An 18994-nucleotide genomic window follows, 5' to 3' on the forward strand; every position below is an offset into this window, starting at 1 on the left:
CTGTTAGCACTTGCCTCTGAATTGAGGTGCTCCTATATTGGGTGCATATATATTTATAATTGTTATGTCTTTTTCTTGGATTGATCCCTTGATCAATTATGTGATATCCTTCCTTGTCTCTTGTAACATTCTTTTTTTAAAATCTATTTTATCTGATATTAGTATTGTTACTCCAGCTTTTACTGATTTCCATTTGCATGGAATATGTTTTTCCATCCCCTCACTTTCAGTCTGTATGTGTCCCTAGGTCTGAAGTGAGTCTCATGTAGCCAGCGTATATATGGGTCTTTTTTTTGTATCCATTCATCCAATCTATGTATTTTGGTTGGAGCACTTAATCCATTCACGTTTAAGGTAATTTTTGATATGTATGTTCCTATTACCATTTTTTAAATTGTTTTGGGCTTGTTTTTGTTAGGTCCTTTTCTTCTCTTGTGTTTCTCACTTAGAGAAGTTCATTTAGCATTTGTTTTAGAGCTGGTATGGTGGAACTGTATTCTCTTAGGTATTGCTTGTCTGTAAAGGTTTTGATTTCTCCCTGGAATCTGAATGAGATCCTTGCCGGGTAATCTTGGTTGTAGGTTCCTCCCATTTATCCCTTTAAATATGTCATGCCACTCCCTTCTGGCTTGTAGAGTTTCTGCTGAGAAATCAGAGGTTAACCTTATGGGAGTTCCCTTGTATGTTATTTGTCATTTTTCCCTTGCTTCTTTCAATAATTTTTTTTGTCTTTAATTTTTGCCAGTTTGATTAGTATGTGTCTTGGTGTGTTTCTCCTTGTGTTTATCCTGTATGGGACTCTGTGCGCTTCCTGGACTTGGGTGGCTATTTCCTTACCCATGTTAGGGAAGTTTTCGACTATAATCTCTTCAAATATTTTCTTGGGTCCTTTCTCTCTCTTCTCCTTCTGGGACCCCCATTATGCAAATGTTTTTGCGTTTAATGTTGTCCCAGAGGTCTCTTAGACTGTCTTCATTTCTTTTCATTCTTTTTCTTTATTCTGTTCTGCAGCAGTAAATTCCACCATTCTGTCTTCCAGGTCACTTATCCATTTTTCTGCCTCAGTTATTCTGCTATTGATTCCTTCTAGTGTAGTTTTCATTTCAGTTATTGTATTGTTCATCTCTGTTTGTTTGTTCTTTAATTCTTCTAGGTCTTTGTTAAACATTTCTTGCACCTTCTTGATCTTTGCCTCCATTGTTTTTCCGAGATCGTGGATAATCTTCACTATCATTCTGAATTTTTTTCTGGAAGGTTGCCTATCTCCACTTCATTTAATTGTTTTTCTGGGGTTTTATCTTGTTCCTTCATCTGGTACATAGCCCTCTGCCTTTTCATCTTGTCTCCCTTTCTGTGAGTATGGTTTTTCTTCCACAGGCTGTAGGGCTGTAGTTCTTCTTGATTCTGCTGTCTGTCCTCTGGTGGTTGAGGCTCTCTACGACGCTTGGGCAGGTTTCCTGATGGGAGGGACTGGTGGTGGCTAGAGCTGTGTGTTGCTCTGGTGAGCAGAGCTCAGTACAACTTTAATCCTCTTGACTGCTGATGGGTGGGTCTGGGTTCCCTCCCTGTTGGTTGTTTGGCCTGAGGTGACCCAACACTGAAGCCTACCTGGGCTCTTTGGTGGGGCTAATGGCAGACTCTGGGAGTGCTCCCGCCAAGGAGTACTTCTCAGAACTTCTGTTCCAGTGTCCTTGTCCCCATGGTGAGCCGCAGCCACCCCCCACCTCTGCAGGAGACCCTCCAACACTAGCAGGTAGGTCTGGTTCAGTCTCCTATGGGGTCACTGCTCCTTCCTCTGAGTCCCAATGCATACACTACTTTGTCTGTGCCCTCCAACAGTAGAGTCTCTGTTTCCCCCAGTTCTGTTGAAGTCCTGCAATCAAATCCCACTAGCCTTCCAAGTCTGATTCTCTAGGAATTCCTCCTCCCGTTGTCGGACCCCCAGGTTGGGAAGACTGATGTGGGGCTTAGAACCTGCACTCCAGTGGGTGGACTTCTGTAGTTAAGTTTTCTCCAGTTTGTGAGTCACCCACCCAGCAGTTATGGAGTTTGATTTCACTGTGGTTGTGCCCCTCCTACCGTCTTGTGGCTTCTCCTTTGTCTTTGGATGTGGGGTATCTTTTTTGGTGAGTTCCAGCGTCTTCCTGTTGATGATTGTTCAGCAGTTAGTTGTGATTCCAATGCTCTCACAAGAGGGAGTGAGAGCACGTCCTTCTACTCCGTCATCTTGAACCAAATCCCCTATATCGTATTTTAGCTTCTACATATAAGTGATATCATATGGTGTTTGTCTTTTTCTTTCTGACTTATTTCGCTTACTATGATAATCTGTGTCCATCCATGTAGCTGCAAATGGCATTATTTCATTCTTTATGGCAAAATAATATTCCATTGTATATATGTCGCAATGGAACATTACTTGGAATATTCCAAGTAATTCCAATAATACTTGGAATGGAATACCACATCATCTTTATCTATTCATCTGTTGATGGACATTTAGGTTGCTTTCATATCTTCGCTATCATAAATAGTGGTGCTATGAACTTTGGGGTGCATATATTTTTGAAACATTTTTTTGGAGATTTGCCCAGCAGTGGAATTGGTAAGTCGTATGGTAGTTCTATTTTTAATATTTTGAGAAACGTCCATAGTGCTTTTTGTTGTTACTGCACCAATTTACATTCCCACCCACAAAGTATGAAGGTTCCCTTTTCTCCACATCCTCTTCAACATTTGTTATTTGTATACTTTGTGATGATATACCTGGCAGTTTTGATGTGAAAGGAAACCAAGAAATGGGACAGTAGCTGGTGGTGGGGAATGATGTGGGCTCATGGAGATTTTTTTTACAGTTTAAGCATGTATTTGTGATTCTGGAATCGTCCAGTCTAGAAGGGTGTGTTCATGATTCAGAGAGAGAAGGAACAATTAAAGAGTGAAGTTCCATGCATGCAACAAGGAATTAGATCCAGGACACAGAGGGAAGAACTTGCTTTTGTCTGGATCAGAGTGTCCACCGTGAAGCGTAGGCAGAGGAGGGTGCAGGTGTGGGTGTTCTGCGTATACAGTTTGTCCCAGATCCTTGCATTTTCTCAGTAAATTATTTGAGAGGGTCATCATCTCCTCATTGGAAAGAGTGGGATGAGGGGGGCGACTGGAAGCTGAGTCGAGAATGCAGAGCAGGGTTGGGCCTGATTGACGTTTATAGTCAAGATAGTAAAGTGAGAACAGGCAGCGTGTGTGTCTTTCTTCTGTGGTGTTGAGGTGCTCAGGTGCAGGCGGAGGGAAGGGTGGGCCAGGCTGGAGTGTGTGTGAGTTTCCAGGCTGACGTGACAGAGGGAGAGGGAAGTGGGGGCCTGGTTGTGGTGTGGTGGTGGAGCCTGGGATCGACCGGTATGGGTGGCAGTAACCATGTAACCGTGACTGATTCAAGGCCCATGTGGAGGAGGAAGGTTTAGTGGAGATTCTAGAGGCAGAGCCGAAAGAGTCATGTTGGGGATTAGATGTCCACACACTGGTTCACTGGTGACCTGCTCTGGGCCAGGCCTCCCTTGAGGTTCTGGGTGGAAGTGGTGAACAGACACCAGCATCTGCTGAAATGGAGCTGACACTCCGTGAGGGGGAGTGGCCCACGGGCTCGCAGGAGCCCAGGGCCCAGCTCTGGAGGCTGAAGGGAATAATGGGACAGGGTGGTAGGTGCTGTTTTAGAGAGGGTGGGGGAAGTGACAGTTGAGAAGAGATGTGGGTGAGTGAGAAAGTGTTGGTCATGCAAGTCCCGGGGCAGAGTGCTCTGGTGCGGGAGCGCCGGGTGGTGCCCAGGGAGCTGCAAGAGGCAGCGGGAGGTGGGCCTTGTGTCACAGCCTCAGCCCGAGGGGGACAGGGAGCCCTGAGGGCTGAGTGAACTTGGATGCGGGCCTGGTGCAGGCAGCCCAGCCAGGGGACGGACGGGCCAGGTCCTGCGGGGTGAAGGCAGGACTCACGGTCACGGGTGAGTTACCTCCATGAGCGTTGGTGACGATGATGATGGGGTCGAGGGGAGACCAGGGTGTTGAGTGAGGAGGTGGAGGGCTTAGTGAGGGATGGAAGGGCCAGAAGGAGTGGACGCTGCAGGAATAGGGCCGGCGGGAGTGTCAAGGGCGCTGAGTGTTTGGAGGAGTCACATCGTTTGAAAGTGCTTGTGGAATCAAGAAGCCACCCCCACTCCCTGTCCCTAAGCGTGTGGGATTGGACGTGACATATTCATCCCAGAGGCCTGTGAGAGGAAGGCCTGGGGCATCTGGGCTGTTGTGAAGGCAGGGAGGTGAGGGCAGGGCTCCCAGCCCAGGGCGAGTTTGCCACCAGGGGGACACTCAGGGCTGTTAGAGCTGGAAGTGCTGCCCAGGGGGAGGTGCTCTGGTGAAGGGTGTTCGCCCTCAGGGCACGAAGCTCTGGGGCTGTGCTTCCACGCTGCTCCCCTACCACAGCTCATAAGGTTTTGGCTTGATGAACACATACACGTTCATTCACTCTGGGACACACACACGCGAGATCCTGTCTCCCTGTTTTACGTCGTATACAAGATTGAGTTGTAGGAAAGAACTATTTAGCTTTCTGGCCATTTGCAGAGCTACTGTAAGATGGTCTGCATAAGATGGGTTTACTGTTAGGACAATCACTTGAGAACTGAGGGATGTGGTTTCCTAGGTGTGTGGGTCCAGTTAGGTGCAGGCAAACTTAAGTTATGTAGGAAAAGGAGTTCAGTTTCCCCTCAGAAAATGTCCTGGGAGACCTGCAAATGCTCTCTAGTGACCCACAGGAACGGAGAAAACAGAGAGCCTCTTTTGCCCTGCTTTGTCATTCTACGTATGAGAGGTAGATTTTGAATTTAGTTTTATTTTACAAACAAACATAGGAAGAGGCACTAAAATTGCATGGAAACCATCCTGCAGAACTGAACATGTATACGTTTGAAATTTAGATGTGACTGATGTGTAGAGTGAGGGCTGGCCCTGCACAACCCCAAGCTGAGAATGCTTTTTACATTTTTAAAAGTTGTTCAAAACCAAGCCAAACAAAGGAAGAATGTGTAGCAGAGACCTTAGTTGGCCCTTAAAGCCTAAAATATTTTCTATTTGGTCCTTTGCAGTGAAAGTTTGCTGACCCCTGGTCTAGACCAATATTTCATTTCCAGTTCTGACCATGATGTGAATGAGTCTTTATCACAGAATCATAACATTGTATTCATTCAGAATTCCTGAAAGTGTTCATTGGTTCTTCTGTGCTAGTGGACAGGTCTGCAGGATGTATGCTGGCTGTCAGAGAGTTCATGTTATGGTGAGGGGGGTAGACATTAAACAAATAATTAACTAAAGTAATTAATGACAAAGAGGAACTCTGAAGGGAGCCGGGAGAGTGCAGAAGGGGGTCACTGGGAGCTTTTCTGGATACGGGACTTTACTCTAAATTTGAAGACTGAACCTGCTGATAGAGGAAGGGCCGGAGCAGCGGGAACTGAGTGACTCTGGAGACTTCCTGTTTCCTCCACTGTAGATGATTAGTGCAGAAGCCAGCAAAACCACTCTCTGAAGGATAGTGAGTTGAGAGTCAGACAGATGAGGGGCTGGCCTGCGGCTCTCGGCTCTGGGTGACCAGTGAGAGCAGACGCCGGGTTACCCCCTCATCGCTCTGCTCTCCCCACGGCCGGGACTCAGAGCCACAGGACCAGGTGGGCCTGGGCCGCAGCCAACGCTCTCGTCTCCATGTGCCTCTCTTCTCTTGTCTCTCTTTGGGAAGTAATAGAAACCTCAAGTGTAGACCTACCCTAGAGTGATGTTTCTGAGGCTCGTATGAGAAGATGTTGAGTTTCTGTCACTCTCCTCTTCAGGGAGGCATTTTCTGTGGGCCAGCCCTGTCCCCTTCCAGTGGCTGGTGCCTGCCTCCCTGCCCACCCCGTTCCTGCCCCCCGACAGCCACCCCTCAGACTGTGAGGCAGCCACTGACATTTCTTAGCCTAAATGGTGACTACTGGCTGCCTCCTCAGAGAGCCACCGGCCGGTTGACAAAGAGTGGAAGGAGGATTTCCAGTGAAACCCAAAAGGCTGGGTCTTCTTCAGATGGAAGAGGATGTAGGTCCCATCACGTGTCCCATTCTCTTTGGAGGCGGGGAGGTATTGTGGGGATGGGAGAGCGACCCAGATCTGTCCTTTCCCGTGTGGTACCCAGGCCCACCTGCAGAGTATTCCCTGTGCACGGCAAAGCCTTGGCAACAGTGCTACCCCAGCTGTGTTTGTCGGCCCCTCCTCCGGGAGTCTGAGCCAGGACACCTGCCAGTGCACCTGCTTAACGACCGTGTCTCCCCTGCAGGGCGAACTCTGCTGGAGAAGCTGTTCAACCAGCAGGAGAACGGGCCTCCAGAAGAAGCAGAGAAGTTCTGCTCGCGGATCATAGCCATGGGTCTCCTTCTTCCTTTCGGTGACTGCTTCAGGGAGCCGTGTGGTCAGGATGCCCAGTCCAGCTCAGCTCCGTTTGACGTAAGTAGGAGAACTCACAGAACTCAATGGCTGTGAAGCAGATTGCAGTGGAAACAGCAGCTCTGATGTGTGTCTACCTATCGCCCTGTAATTTAAAGACCCGCATGGGATGCAGGCCTTCCTGCCCCTGCCACTCAACAGCTTAGCACATCTGTTTCCTTTATGGCTAGGGTATTCTTAAGTATACTTGCCAAACCTCCTTTTCTTAACAGATGGCCACTCTTGGCAGTTTTCTAGCCTGCTTTAACCAGTGATGGTTTTTAAGTTGCTCTGAGTCAGTATTTCTGACTTAGCTGGTCATGTACATACCTTCAGAAGCAGCTCTGAGGGCAGGGGCTTTGTTCCCAGAAGGCAGCAGGTTTATGCGGGCTTTGGAGCACTATTCCTGTGAGTTCATGGCTCATCCAGGTACTAACTGTTGACATGAAGCAGCACCGTCTGCTTCCTCCCCAGCTCCCACTCACCAAGAGGGTTAATACTTCAGAACAGTCATTCTCAAGCTGTTTGATAACTCATAACAAATAAGAGCACAGCTGGGTTGTTGCTTCCAAACCAGAGTGTTGCTCATCTTTCTCATGTATGTGGTACGTGTGCGACCCTGGGGGTTGTAATGAGCAGACTTTTTCATGAGGAAAGTGGAGTCTGCTTGGCTCCCTGTGTGGAGCTCGGAGTGTATGAGGCAGGGTACAGGGCTCATCCTTGTAGGTTGGTTACATCTGTGCCCTGCTTCTGACCGCACTCCTTCTCCTCTGTGTGTGCGCGACTGAAAGAGGGGTTTGAAGATGATGGAAATGAGCCCTGGCTGAGATCAAGAAGTGATAGTAAATAACAAAACGTCCATATGCGCCTGTTTTTCTTCTTCCTGTTCTTTACCCATCACAACTGTGGTCTCCCTTCAGTATTAGGAAAATAAACCACATAAAATATTATGAGATCTTCCTGATACTTCTCATGTGGAAGAAGATTCCCTGGGATGTACTGTGACTTGTGAAGCTTCCTTCTTAAGATCAACTGATCTGTCTGTCTATCTGTCTATCTATCATCTATCTATCCATCCATCTATCAATCGTCTATCTGTCTGTCCATCTATCCATTCATGACATTGCAGCTAACCACTGCTTGGTAGATCTTTTTCTTCTATGAGAAAAATTGGATAATTAAATTTTCCCTCCCTTTTCCTTTTTGAAATGTGTGTTATTACAGGTACAGAACCTGGGGACAGTTGTGAGCTAAGAGCTTTATTGAGCTGTGTTCTAGGAGATACATCAGTTTGCAACTAGGAATTAGAAGCATTATGGGACAGACAGAGGCAAACACTAGCTGTGCCTCACACTTGCTTTTGGATTAAAACTATTCCCAAGTTGACTGCATTTTCTTCCCTTAAAGCTCAGAAATAAAGTCTTATCAGTCAATAAATGTGGAATTGGAGTAAACTGAAAAGAATAGAATAACCCTTTTCCTCCTTTTTTAAAAAATTACTGAACTAGCTGTTTCTTACCTCCTACTTCCTCCATTCTTGTGTTAGAGAGACTAGTAACCCCTCCCGGCCTTGTCATTTTGGGGGGCAGCCGTCTATGGCGTAGAGAGTGACAAGCAAAATGAATGCAGTCCCTTAATATCGTATGAAATAATTCTCTCAGAGTGGGGAATTTCTTTTGCAAGTTTGTGCGGTTGCATTTTCTCACTTTATTCATTGGCTCTGTGCTACCTTTCTACTTCCATGCCAAACCTAACACAAAACAAGTAGGAAACATTCTTCCAGATACTTAAATGGCAGTTCAACAGCAGAAATGTGCATTTATTGTATGCGTAATTGAGGATTTTCTGCAAAGCTCAGAAGAGCTAACAGTGCAGGGAGTTATGCAAACTGAGGCATTAGTGAGGGAAGGGGGAGGAATGCACTTTGTGTAGGGAGAGCAGTTTCTGATAATTAGCCTTGCTGCTGGTTGCCAGAAAGTTGCTGCTAGGAGGATTTTTCACCAACAGTTCTCTTGAGGACAGTTGCCCTTTGAGACACCACAGGAATAAGCTCATGACAGGTCCTCTTCCCACCCCTAATTTTGCTCCCTTCCCTGAGAGCATCCCCCTTTATCTCCGTCCACACGGAATTAGAGCCCCAGAGTTTGATCTGGAGATCTTTTTCATGCACTTTATGGATTGGCCTACTTCAGTCAACCCTCTTGATTCAGTTCCATGTTATTTTATACATTTTTAGGGCCTAACATTTTGCTTTAGAGATGCTATAGAAAATGTGAAAGAATTTCACATTTTCTCTCACATTTTAACTTGGTTAAAACTTCAAGAATACTGAAAAGCAAATAGTTTTGAGTGATAATGTTCATTCATTCATTCACAAATGTTTACTGACTGCACTCTCTATGCCAGGCAGTGTTCTAGGCTCCAGAGATGTATTAGTGAGCAAGAGAACTAAGATTCCGGTTCTCCGTATTTACATCCTGTTCACAGTGGAGCCAGATGGAGAAAACACAAACATGTAGTGGAGGTAATGGACTTACATCAGATTCTGATAAGTGCTGTGAAGGAAGTGAACCTGTGGAATATGGTCAGTGAAGGGGGGGTGGGGAGAGTGTAGAAGGAAGCCCGGCATGTAATGTCAGGAGCCCTGAGGGGAGGTCAGAGGGAAGGTCCCCCCAGGAGCCCAGAGGCAAGTGCAAGTGCCCCGGGGTAGCGCAGACACGGCCTGAGGACGGAAAGGACTACAGAGCCAGGACGTTCAGGGTCTTGAAAGCCATGGAAGGATAATGCGTTTTTTTAAGTGGGAGCTTTTAGAGGGTTGTGCAAGGGAAGAGCGTGTTTGTTTTGTGCTGTGCGTGGCTTATGGGACCTGGCCTTGGGTGCTGTTCCAGGGGCTGAAGCAGGAGCTGGAACAGCAGGGGGGCTGCCGCAGGAGCCGAGCGAGAGCCAGTGGAGGAGACAGAGGGGGTGGTGGGTGTGGGAGGGTTCCTGTCCTGCTGGTGGAGCTAATGGGACCTCCGGGGCTTAGACGAGGGGGGCGATGGAAAAGGGAATCAAAGATGCTGGTGCTGGTCAAAGGTGCTGGTCTTAAGTGTCTGGTGTGTGTTTGCGCCGTTTACCGAGGCCGAGAAGATAGGCCGGTTTTAGGAGGAAAGTATTGTAAGGACAGAACCGGTGTTCATTATGTACTTTTCTTGAATAAAATTCTGTTTATTTAGAAAACTAATAACCTAGCATATCACCTGATGAACAATAGGTTTTGCTTTCTGCTGAGTGGAACGTCATTGACTTAAGGCCGTGACACTTAACCTTTCTTCAGCCACTGAAAAGGGCTGACAGCCCTTTTCATAGTCACATTTTCTCAAATCAGAAAGAAAGATTGAGCTCCTTTAATAGCCCAGTAGCATTGCCATTATCCTCACCTTTGCTTTTTGCTTTGTTTCTTTGTGTTTTATATCTCAAATAAAATTCTAATCTAGAGCAATTCTGAAGATAGCAAGGGAAAATATAGGAATAATCCTCCTGCCTGCAGCTTGGTAACATGCGTTGTTGAGTTGTGGATTGTGTTCTTTGTGGTCTGAGGAAAGACTTTCTTCTTTTGGAACCTGTTTTACTCATCTGTCAGGTGCGAGGGAAACTCTCTCTTGAAATATTTAGCGTGGTTTCTAAATCCTTAGAAATAGCAAAGCATTCACTATTGTGACACACCACATACTTGAAGTTTTGGGCCACTGCCCTGCTACCTGTGGACAAGGCATCTCAGCCTGCTGCCCACCAAGAACCCTGGCTCATTGCCCCTTAGGTGTGGACGGAGGTCATTTTGCCAGAGTACATTCAGGATATGGTCCCTTAAGACTCCTTCTCCTTAGAATGCTTTATTCAAATTGAGACCCTTTTTCTGGGTCATATTCATCAGCAGCTGTTTTCAGCAAACCACAATTATCTTACGTAATTGTTGATTATCCATTAGCAAGCTCTTCTAGGATTTCTCCAGTCATAACTATGTCAGGTATCACATAATCTCTTTACATGACAAAAAATAAAGCAAGTATACATGGCCCAAGGATTTTGGCAGGATTATATGGTTTTATCTACCTAATCCTTTAAAACAGATCTTAAACGTCTTTCTAGTAGAATATTTTTGGATGGGCTGTTTTGGGTTTGGCAGATCTGCTGATTTTGGTAAATATGTAGTGATCCCCATGTTTTCCGCATGGGTGGAAGCCTTTGGTGTGTGTATACGGACATAGGTTTGGAGGAGTATATTCTTGAGGCTAGAATTACAGAGAAGGGAGACGTGAAGATCCAGGCCAGAAAGGAATAAGAGAAACGTGATCTTGAACCTGTTGAAAAATGTCATAAATCAACACCAAGAGCAGCCACTTCCAGAAACCGAATGAAATGCAATCTCCTCACTGTCATCTGTAGCCAAAATGGAGACTTCAGTGACAAACAGAAATGATCATTTGTATTTAAATTCTTTTTTTTTTTCAGAGCAAGAAGAATACTTAGATGCTGTTTAGTCAAACCCACACGAATATTTTCCTGAGGAGCAATAAAAGTTATGACAATGTCTTTTAACTCTGAGAGAGCATGTGTATATAAAGCTGTATTTTTACTTTTGAAACATTACATACAGTATTAACTCTCAGAAGTTGCTTCATTTGAAATGTGGTATTAAAATTATACTTAATTTTTAGCCCAGCTTTTAAAATTATTTTAGCTGAAATATTTATTTTCCCTGCAGACTTCTCTCTAATGTCAGCATAGAAGTCAGTAGTAAAATGGAAGATTTTATTTTCTGAATTCATTTAGTAGCCATGTTTTATATCTGTTCCGTTACCTAGGTGATCGATCACTGCATAATCCATTATAAGCAGGGTAACAAGAGTAGATTGAATCTGTAATGCTTTCTCAGTTTTACTCACACAGTTTTTTTTTCTTTTTTTAATTTGAAGGACTTAGAAATGTCTAAAGCACCACCTTCCCATGGTGACGAGAGCAGAAGGGCTGGGAGACCAGCAGTGGCCCTGCCCCTCGCCTGCTGCCTACTTTCAGTCCCTCCCTGTGTGGTGCCCCCACCCTTGTTTAGCTGGTGTTGATTTCTGGTGTTTTAGGCTTGCTGATGCAGTTATCCACATTACTGTCACTTTCTGGGTGTCCCTATTCCTCCCGGCGTGGTTCCCGTTGCTGTCCTAGTTCCCTGTGGTCATTGGCTTTGAACATGAAACAGTAAGCTTTCTGATGTGTCGTCGTTCCGCCAACACCGGGTTCTGTCTCCGGCCACCCCGCCTGTTGTTAGCTCCTCTGCTGACCCCTCCAGCTGGTCCACGCTGGGACTGTGCCAGCTTCCAGCAGGTGCACTTTCATCCTTAGGGCATATTTTTATGGTTACTGTCTTATCTGTAAGTTTATTCTAAAAGTTGAAGAAGATATGCATACTGTAAATATTGCCCAGATGAGGCAGTTCTGTGCTCTGATTTCATTTCCTTCTCAACATCCCAATATCACAGTACCTAGGACACTCAAACCAGGATGTTCCTGGCGTCAAGTTCAAATGGATTCTGTTATTTCAGTAAACAGTCACTTGCTCAGAAGTATCCCATATTTAGTTTAGTTTTCATTTGTTTTATCCCTTTCTTATACAGGGAGCCTCCATCCAGTGCAACAAAATTTTTTATTGTCTTTTTTCTTCTCTGTTCTTTCTTTTTCTTTTCTTTTCCTTTTGCTTTTCTTTCCTTCCCTTTCTTTTCTTTCCTATTGGGAGAAGACACATGTAACTTTCTTTGCTTTTTTCTTCTCTATTCTCAGTATCTTGGAGTTTTTACTTCATTCTTACTGTTTAATGTCATTCTTTTGTTACCGAGCCCAAGCTCCTTCTGCACTGCGAACGACAGATCAGTACTTCGGGAGATGAGCTGCTGGATCAAGGAATAACGACTTTAATCTCAAAGCTAGCCCAACGAGAAATTGGCAGATCAGCGCCTCAGAAAGCCATCTTCCCTCCTTCCGATTGGGGCTCCTTTTATACAGAATGGGGAGGGGCCCACTGTGGGGCAGCCAATGGCTGAGCGGGCCCACTGTTACCTGGAGTAGGAAGGTGCGATGCCAGCCAGCGCCCGGGATTGAAGAAGTACTGGCTGTCCCAGCAGCGTCGTCCTCCAGCTCTTGATGGAACTAGGCACACAAGCGGGGAGACCGCAGTGGCCACGTGGAGGGGGTTGTTGCCCGTTACTGGGATCGCTGTCTGAGGCGCTGGCACCTAGGTCTCAGCCCGGCACTGGCTTCACCAGTCAGTTCGTGACCGCTGAGGTGGCCCGGGAGCTAGTGTCCCCGGAGCGGAACTCCCTCCTGCCTGCTTGCACAGTGGGTGGGCGCAGGCGCGGGGCCAGGCTGATAGGCTAGGCCCTGCCCGAGCATGCAGAAGTGCGGTGGAGTGGCCCCTGCGCCAACCACCCGGCCAGCGCCAGGGAAGGAGGAGGGAAGGGCCCATCACGCTTGGGGTTCGAGCTGGGGAGGCCGCTATGACACTTTGAATTCTCCTTAAGACGCAGTAGTCTTAAGCAGTATGTGGTCTGAATGTGTATGTGTCCCACATTCACATCCAGGGATACTTAATGTGATGGTGTTAGGGTGGGGCCTTTGGGAGGAGCTGAGGTCATTAGGTGGAGCCCCAATGATGGGTTAGCATCTTATGAATGAGACCCCGTCACCCCTTGCACCGTGTGAGGACTCAGGGAGAAGGCACCAGATGTGACGCGGGAAGATGCCGTGGCCCAAATATGCTGGCACCTTGATCTTGGACTTCTAGTCTCCAGAACTATGTAAAAGAAAGGTCTGTTGTTCTAAGGCACCCAAAGTGTGGTTTTGTTAAAGCAGCCCCGAATGATCTACGATAACTGCGGATTTCCTCTTCTAATTTATTTGTTTATTGAGGTATAGTTGATGTATAGAATTATATAAATTTCAGGTGTAACAATATAGTGATTCATAATTTTTTTTTTTCTTTTTTTGCCATATACGGGCCTCACTGCTGTGGCCTCTCCCGTTGCGGAGCACAGGCTCCGGACGCGCAGGCTCAGCGGCCATGGCTCACGAGCCCAGCCGCTCCGCGGCATGTGGGATCCTCCCAGACCGGGGCACGAACCCATGTCCCCTGCATCAGCAGGCGGACTCTCAACCACTGCGCCCCCCGGGAAGCCCAGATTCACAATTTTTTAAGGTTATATTCCATTTATAGTTATTATAAAATATAGGCAATATTCCCTGTGTGGTACCATGTATCTTATTTATTTTAGATATACCATGTATATCTAAATATAAAGATATACCATGTATCTTATTTATTATAAAGATATACCATGTATCTTATATATAAATTTTTATATATTTTATTTATTTTATAAATTTATATATATGTTATTTATATATAAAGATATACCATGTATCTTATTTATTTTATACATAGATCTCTTAATTTAGATCAGGGTCTTGATATGCAGTTATGATTTACATTTCTTTCACCTCCTCCCCTTTCTCTTGCCCCGCCCACCCCTAGTTACAAGGGCCACACACATTAAAAGAAAGCCTCTATTCTCAACTGACTTACATTGACTTAAATAAGACGTGAAAACAAATTATTGGAGTTTAGTGGTTGAAATGGGCTCTAGTCAGGCTGTCCTGGATTTGAGCCCTGGATTTTCCACTTTACTGTGCAAACTAAGGAAAATGGCTTAATTTCTCAAAGTTTGTCACTTCTGTAAAATGAGGAGTGATATAGTAGTTTCTGCGTAAGAAGAAAGCATGAACACAAGTAAAACTTTTTGCACAGTATGGGGTGTACAGTGAGTGTTGGATGTGTGCAGTGTTATTGTATTTGGGGTCCCAGTGGAGACATGCACAGTAGGGGGAGCAAAAAGGGAGGGTTGACTGAGTCCCCTTGTAGTTCGGGAGGTAGTACTTGGGGAAGGGCCTGAGGGTCCACGAGGAGTTGACTGCGGGGACCGGCTACAAAAGGAGTGTTTGTGCTCGCCATGGAGATGCAAGTGACCATGGAGTACAAGTGGTTCTGGATTGTAAACTGGGAGACTGAAGGGTGGAAAGGAGGCCAGACGTGTAAACAAGGACATTTATGTCATCCTGGTGATGCTTTTAAATAATTTTGCGTAGTTAAACCATAAACAGATTGGCATTTATAGAAGAAAAATTATTTTGGTGGCAGAATGGTGGAGAATGGATTGAAGAAATTTAAAATTAGGGTCTGGGTGGTGGGTAAAAGTGACTAAACTGAAACAGGGGCAGTGGGGAAGGAAAGAGACAGATGTGGGGAATATTCAGGTTTTACCATTGTCAGGACTTGACGTTTGATTGGATGCTTTCCTTGGTTTCTGATTCACACCTGTGGGTGGAGGGTGATTCTCAGAATGTGAAAGCGAGAACAAGTTTCAGGCAAGACGGTCATTTTCGTTTGGACATCTAGAATTCACGACTCCTTGGGACATTGTGGTGACAATTCTGGAGGACAGAGGAACTGGGGTTACTAGCATAGGCCATGAGTTATGTGCTAAAAAGGTAAGTGAATAAACCTCGTAAGTCAAGATACAGTGGAGAGAAGTACATTGGGGTAAAATTCTTACGGACAGTGAAGAGCAGGTGTAGAGAGACTAGAGGGAATGGATTCGCGGGAGGCTTGACTGAAGGAGATCCTTTAAGACCTGAGGGGCGGAGCTGGTCTCCTGATTCTGAAGTCCAGTCTGTGGAGTGATTAGACCTGAGGGGCTCAGGTGTTGGCTGAGGCTTGATGCCTCCCAGGATGGTGGAGGACGTTTTGAGAAGCAGGTGTGGGGTTGTGGGACAGGGAGAGGAAGGCGGGGCCATGAGAGGAAGGTGGGACCTTGAGAGGTAGGTGGATCTGTGGGATGAAGGCGGGGCATCAAGAGGTAGGCGGGGCCTTGAGAGTTGGGAGGGGCCAAGGAGGCAGGCCAGGGTCCCCGCTGAGGGGGTCGATGATGACACTGCCAGGTGAATGGGGCTTCAGAGGTGGAGAGGAGTTTGCACAGGGTGGGCCTGGAACATTCTCTAGATGATTCTGGAGGCCTAGGTTGTGCGGCCACGTTGTATTAGAGGAATCAGGAAAGTCACCTTTCAGCTCAGCTGTCACTTGCTTGGCTTTCACATCCACCTTGTCAGTTACCGTCTTGGGTCTTCAGTCCCAGCTCTTCGCTCCAGCCTGTGGTTCTCAGTTCAGGGCCACGGTCCTTCCAGCGTGGGATTGGCAATGTCTGAGGATATTTGGTCGCCACAGTGGGGGAGGGGTGCAGCTGGCATCTAATGGTGGAGGCCAGGGATGCTGCCCAGCACTTTACAGGATCCCTCCCCCAACAGAGAGTGTCCAGTACAATGCCAGCAGCTGAGAAACCATGTGATGACATTTGACCGTATCATATTCCTACGTAAAGCCTTTTTAGTTGTTTTTCTGTCCGAATGAAGCCCAGATTCCTTGGACCTCCATGACCTGCCTGCTTCTCCAGCTCGTGACCCACCTCCCTTTCTGTTTCTCCAAACCCTGTCCTTCACCTCCTGAAGTGCTTCTCAGTTTCCCCGACTGTCCATGGAGCTGGATGAGAGCTCCTGCTTCTGCTCCTGAACTGTTACTTCCTAGTTTAGTTCACTCTCTGTCAGAGAATGCTCTTCAGAGTTAGATGTCACTCCTCAGACACCTTCCTTCACCACCAAAGTCTGTATTTTCTGTCTCAAAGGACCTTACATGTGTCATAATAGGCTACACACTCTGCATGCCCCAATGCACATTAAATCTTCCGTGGAGGTGTCTTCGTGATGGTGCAATGCTGCATCCCTGTGCTTACTGTAGAAACACAGATGTACAGTGAACGCAGGGATCTGATGTCCCCAGAGTGTTCAGAGCAGACTCTAGTCCCAGACTGTGGATTCTGGTCCATCTCCTTCACTTACTGAAGAGGTTGGAACAGGTACCCAAGGTCATAGGCTAAAAATTTTCGTGTATAATAATAGTACCTACCTCTGGGGACAATCTTGAATATTAAATGAGATTAACTGATAAAGCATTTACCATAGCACCTGGCATGTAATAAGTGCCCAGTAAATACTAGTGTTTACTATTTTTATTTTATTTCAAGTTTCTATCACAGAACTCAGCAGAGCTGTTCAGTAAATATGCTTTGATTTCACGAGGCTGGAGGGAAAGCCACGGTGACTGAGGAAGGGAAGACCTGCAAGATCCATTTTTTTTTTTTTTTTTTTTTGCGGTACGCGGGCCTCTCACTGCTGTGGCCTCTCCTGCTGCGGAGCACAGGCTCCGGACGCGCAGGCTCAGCGGCCATGGCTCACGGGCCCAACCGCTCCGCAGCATGTGGGATCCTCCCGGATCGGGGCTCGAACTCGCGTCCCCTGCATCGGCAGGCGGACTACTCAACCACTGCACTACCAGGGAAGCCCTGCAAGATCTATTAAGTGGATTGTTTTGAATGATCAGGAGTTACCTATATTTCATAATCACGTGAACTTGGACAGAAAGAAGGTGGAGGATGGATGGATTTGCTCAGGAATTGCTTGGCTTGGGAACCGACTCTCTATTGAATCTCTGCTTCCAGGATTTTTGTCATTCTTCTTTCTTAATCTACTTGCTACTCTTGATTTTACTGGTGTAATTCCCACCTTCTTCCCACAACCCTCCCTCCCCACATCTTTCTGGAGAGAGTAGGAAAAGCTGTGGGTCAGATACCTGCCAGTTTGTGAAGGTGAGGCCATCATGCCCACTTAGTGGTGTGTTCATGGCCACTTCATAGTGACCACATGCTTCCCTGGGAAAGTGTCACATGCAAATATTGGCACATCACTTACTTGTAGTGTCAACCTAAATAAAGGATGTAAGCTGAGGCAAGCTCAAATGACCAGAAATTGAGTTTATTGGGGAAATAGCAGAGGACTTGCAATTCAGGAAGTCGGTTGAGGGTTCAGGGCAGCTCTGTTTATGGGCAAGGAGTGAAAAGATGGGGCATCCAGCCAGAGTCCAGGCAGTGAGTTAATTGGCTTGAAGATGGGGAGGGACTCTTGGCTGGTGTTCACTGGTCAGGAGACAGGTTTCTGTCTTCTGTAAACCAGGCACTTAGGGGAAATCAGTCTCTTGGTTCCTCAGTTAGTTTCCTGGGGGTGCATGCGTGAGAGTCTCCATCCCCTCCTCCAGTTCCAATTCAGGCTGAAATCCTCTCGTGGTCACTTTCGCTTGCTCTGTTGTGTGTGTGTCCAGCATACTTTGTAGACAATGTGGCCTGAATGAATGAAAGTACCGCTGTCTGCAAGGATGTCTGCTTTACTCAGAATTCCTGAGACAGCGGGACCCAAGGGCTAGAGGTTGGTTTATACCCAACATTGTTCTTTTCTCTCAGAGACTCTACCACCTGGAATACACTTAATTTTCTTGGCTGGATAATTCTTGTAGGATAAAATTATTGAAGGGAACAGTCAATAAATATAAACAGGAAGAAATCTGCTTACTATTCTTAGTTATTCTTAGTTTTCTTCAAGGGGGATTTCTTCATCCAATTTTATTTTTAGTTAGAAAAAGATGATTTCCTAAATAATATAAGTGGATTGTGTCAAGAAGTTCCACGTTAGTTTCTTTGCTGGCTGAACACTTGCATGGTTTTTAAATAGTTGTATTAGTAACCTTTCTTTAGCACAGGCTTGATTGTATTGTGGGTCAGATTACATCCCCTAGGATTGTAGTCATATGGTTCAGTGTGAAGGAGAAGGATTTTTTTCTCTGGACTCAATCATTTTATGATTGTATGTAGTAATCAGTATCCAAGATTTTATGTATATGAATTGAAGTAAATATATTTTGAGATTATTTTATTTTTTTGACCTCGTATGTGGTTTAATAAATTTCTGACATGTGCTGCTTTCTGTGTGTTTTATTTTAGAAGGCAAAAGAGCTGATTCCCCTACCACCTCCTCCCCCCATTATGCTCAATTCCAGAGTATTGTTGCAAAAGTAGGCATGGTATGGTTGTTATTACCTCACCACAATGTTCTGAGCTTAGAGGAAATGCTGCCAGGACTTTTATGGATTTCAGGATAATCCCCACCCATGAAGGTCATTGACATTCAGAAAAATCAAGTTTCAAAAACTCATTTGTGGGACTTCCCTGGTGGCGCAGTGGTTAAGAATCCGCCTGCCAATGCAGGGGACACAGGTTCGAGCCCTGGTCCGGGAAGATCCCACACGCCGCAGGGCAACTAAGCCTGTACGCTGTCTACGCTCTAGAGCCTGCAAGCCATAACTATTGAACCGTGCACCACAACTACTGAAGCCTGTGTGCTCTAGAAGCCCGCGCTCTGCAACAAGAGAAGCCACGGCGATGAAAAGCCCACGCACCGCACCGAAGAGTAGCCCGTGCTCACTGCAACTAGAGAAAGCTCGCGTGCAGCAATTAAGATGTAACGCAGGACTTTTCTGGTGGCGC

General features: G+C 46.2%; 1 protein-coding gene across 1 annotated transcript in view; it reads left to right on the forward strand.

Moving 5' to 3' along the window:
• The window catches only part of FMN2 (formin 2), a 316289-nt gene that overhangs the window by 29342 nt on the left and 267953 nt on the right, over positions 1-18994 (forward strand). The window contains exon 2 of the mRNA XM_073793699.1: positions 6346-6512. Coding sequence (XP_073649800.1) covers positions 6346-6512 — 167 coding nt within the window. The remainder of the gene's footprint in view (positions 1-6345; positions 6513-18994) is intronic.

Source organism: Tursiops truncatus, chromosome 16 (genome assembly GCF_011762595.2).
Source record: "Tursiops truncatus isolate mTurTru1 chromosome 16, mTurTru1.mat.Y, whole genome shotgun sequence".
Classification (NCBI taxonomy): Eukaryota; Metazoa; Chordata; class Mammalia; order Artiodactyla; family Delphinidae; genus Tursiops; species Tursiops truncatus.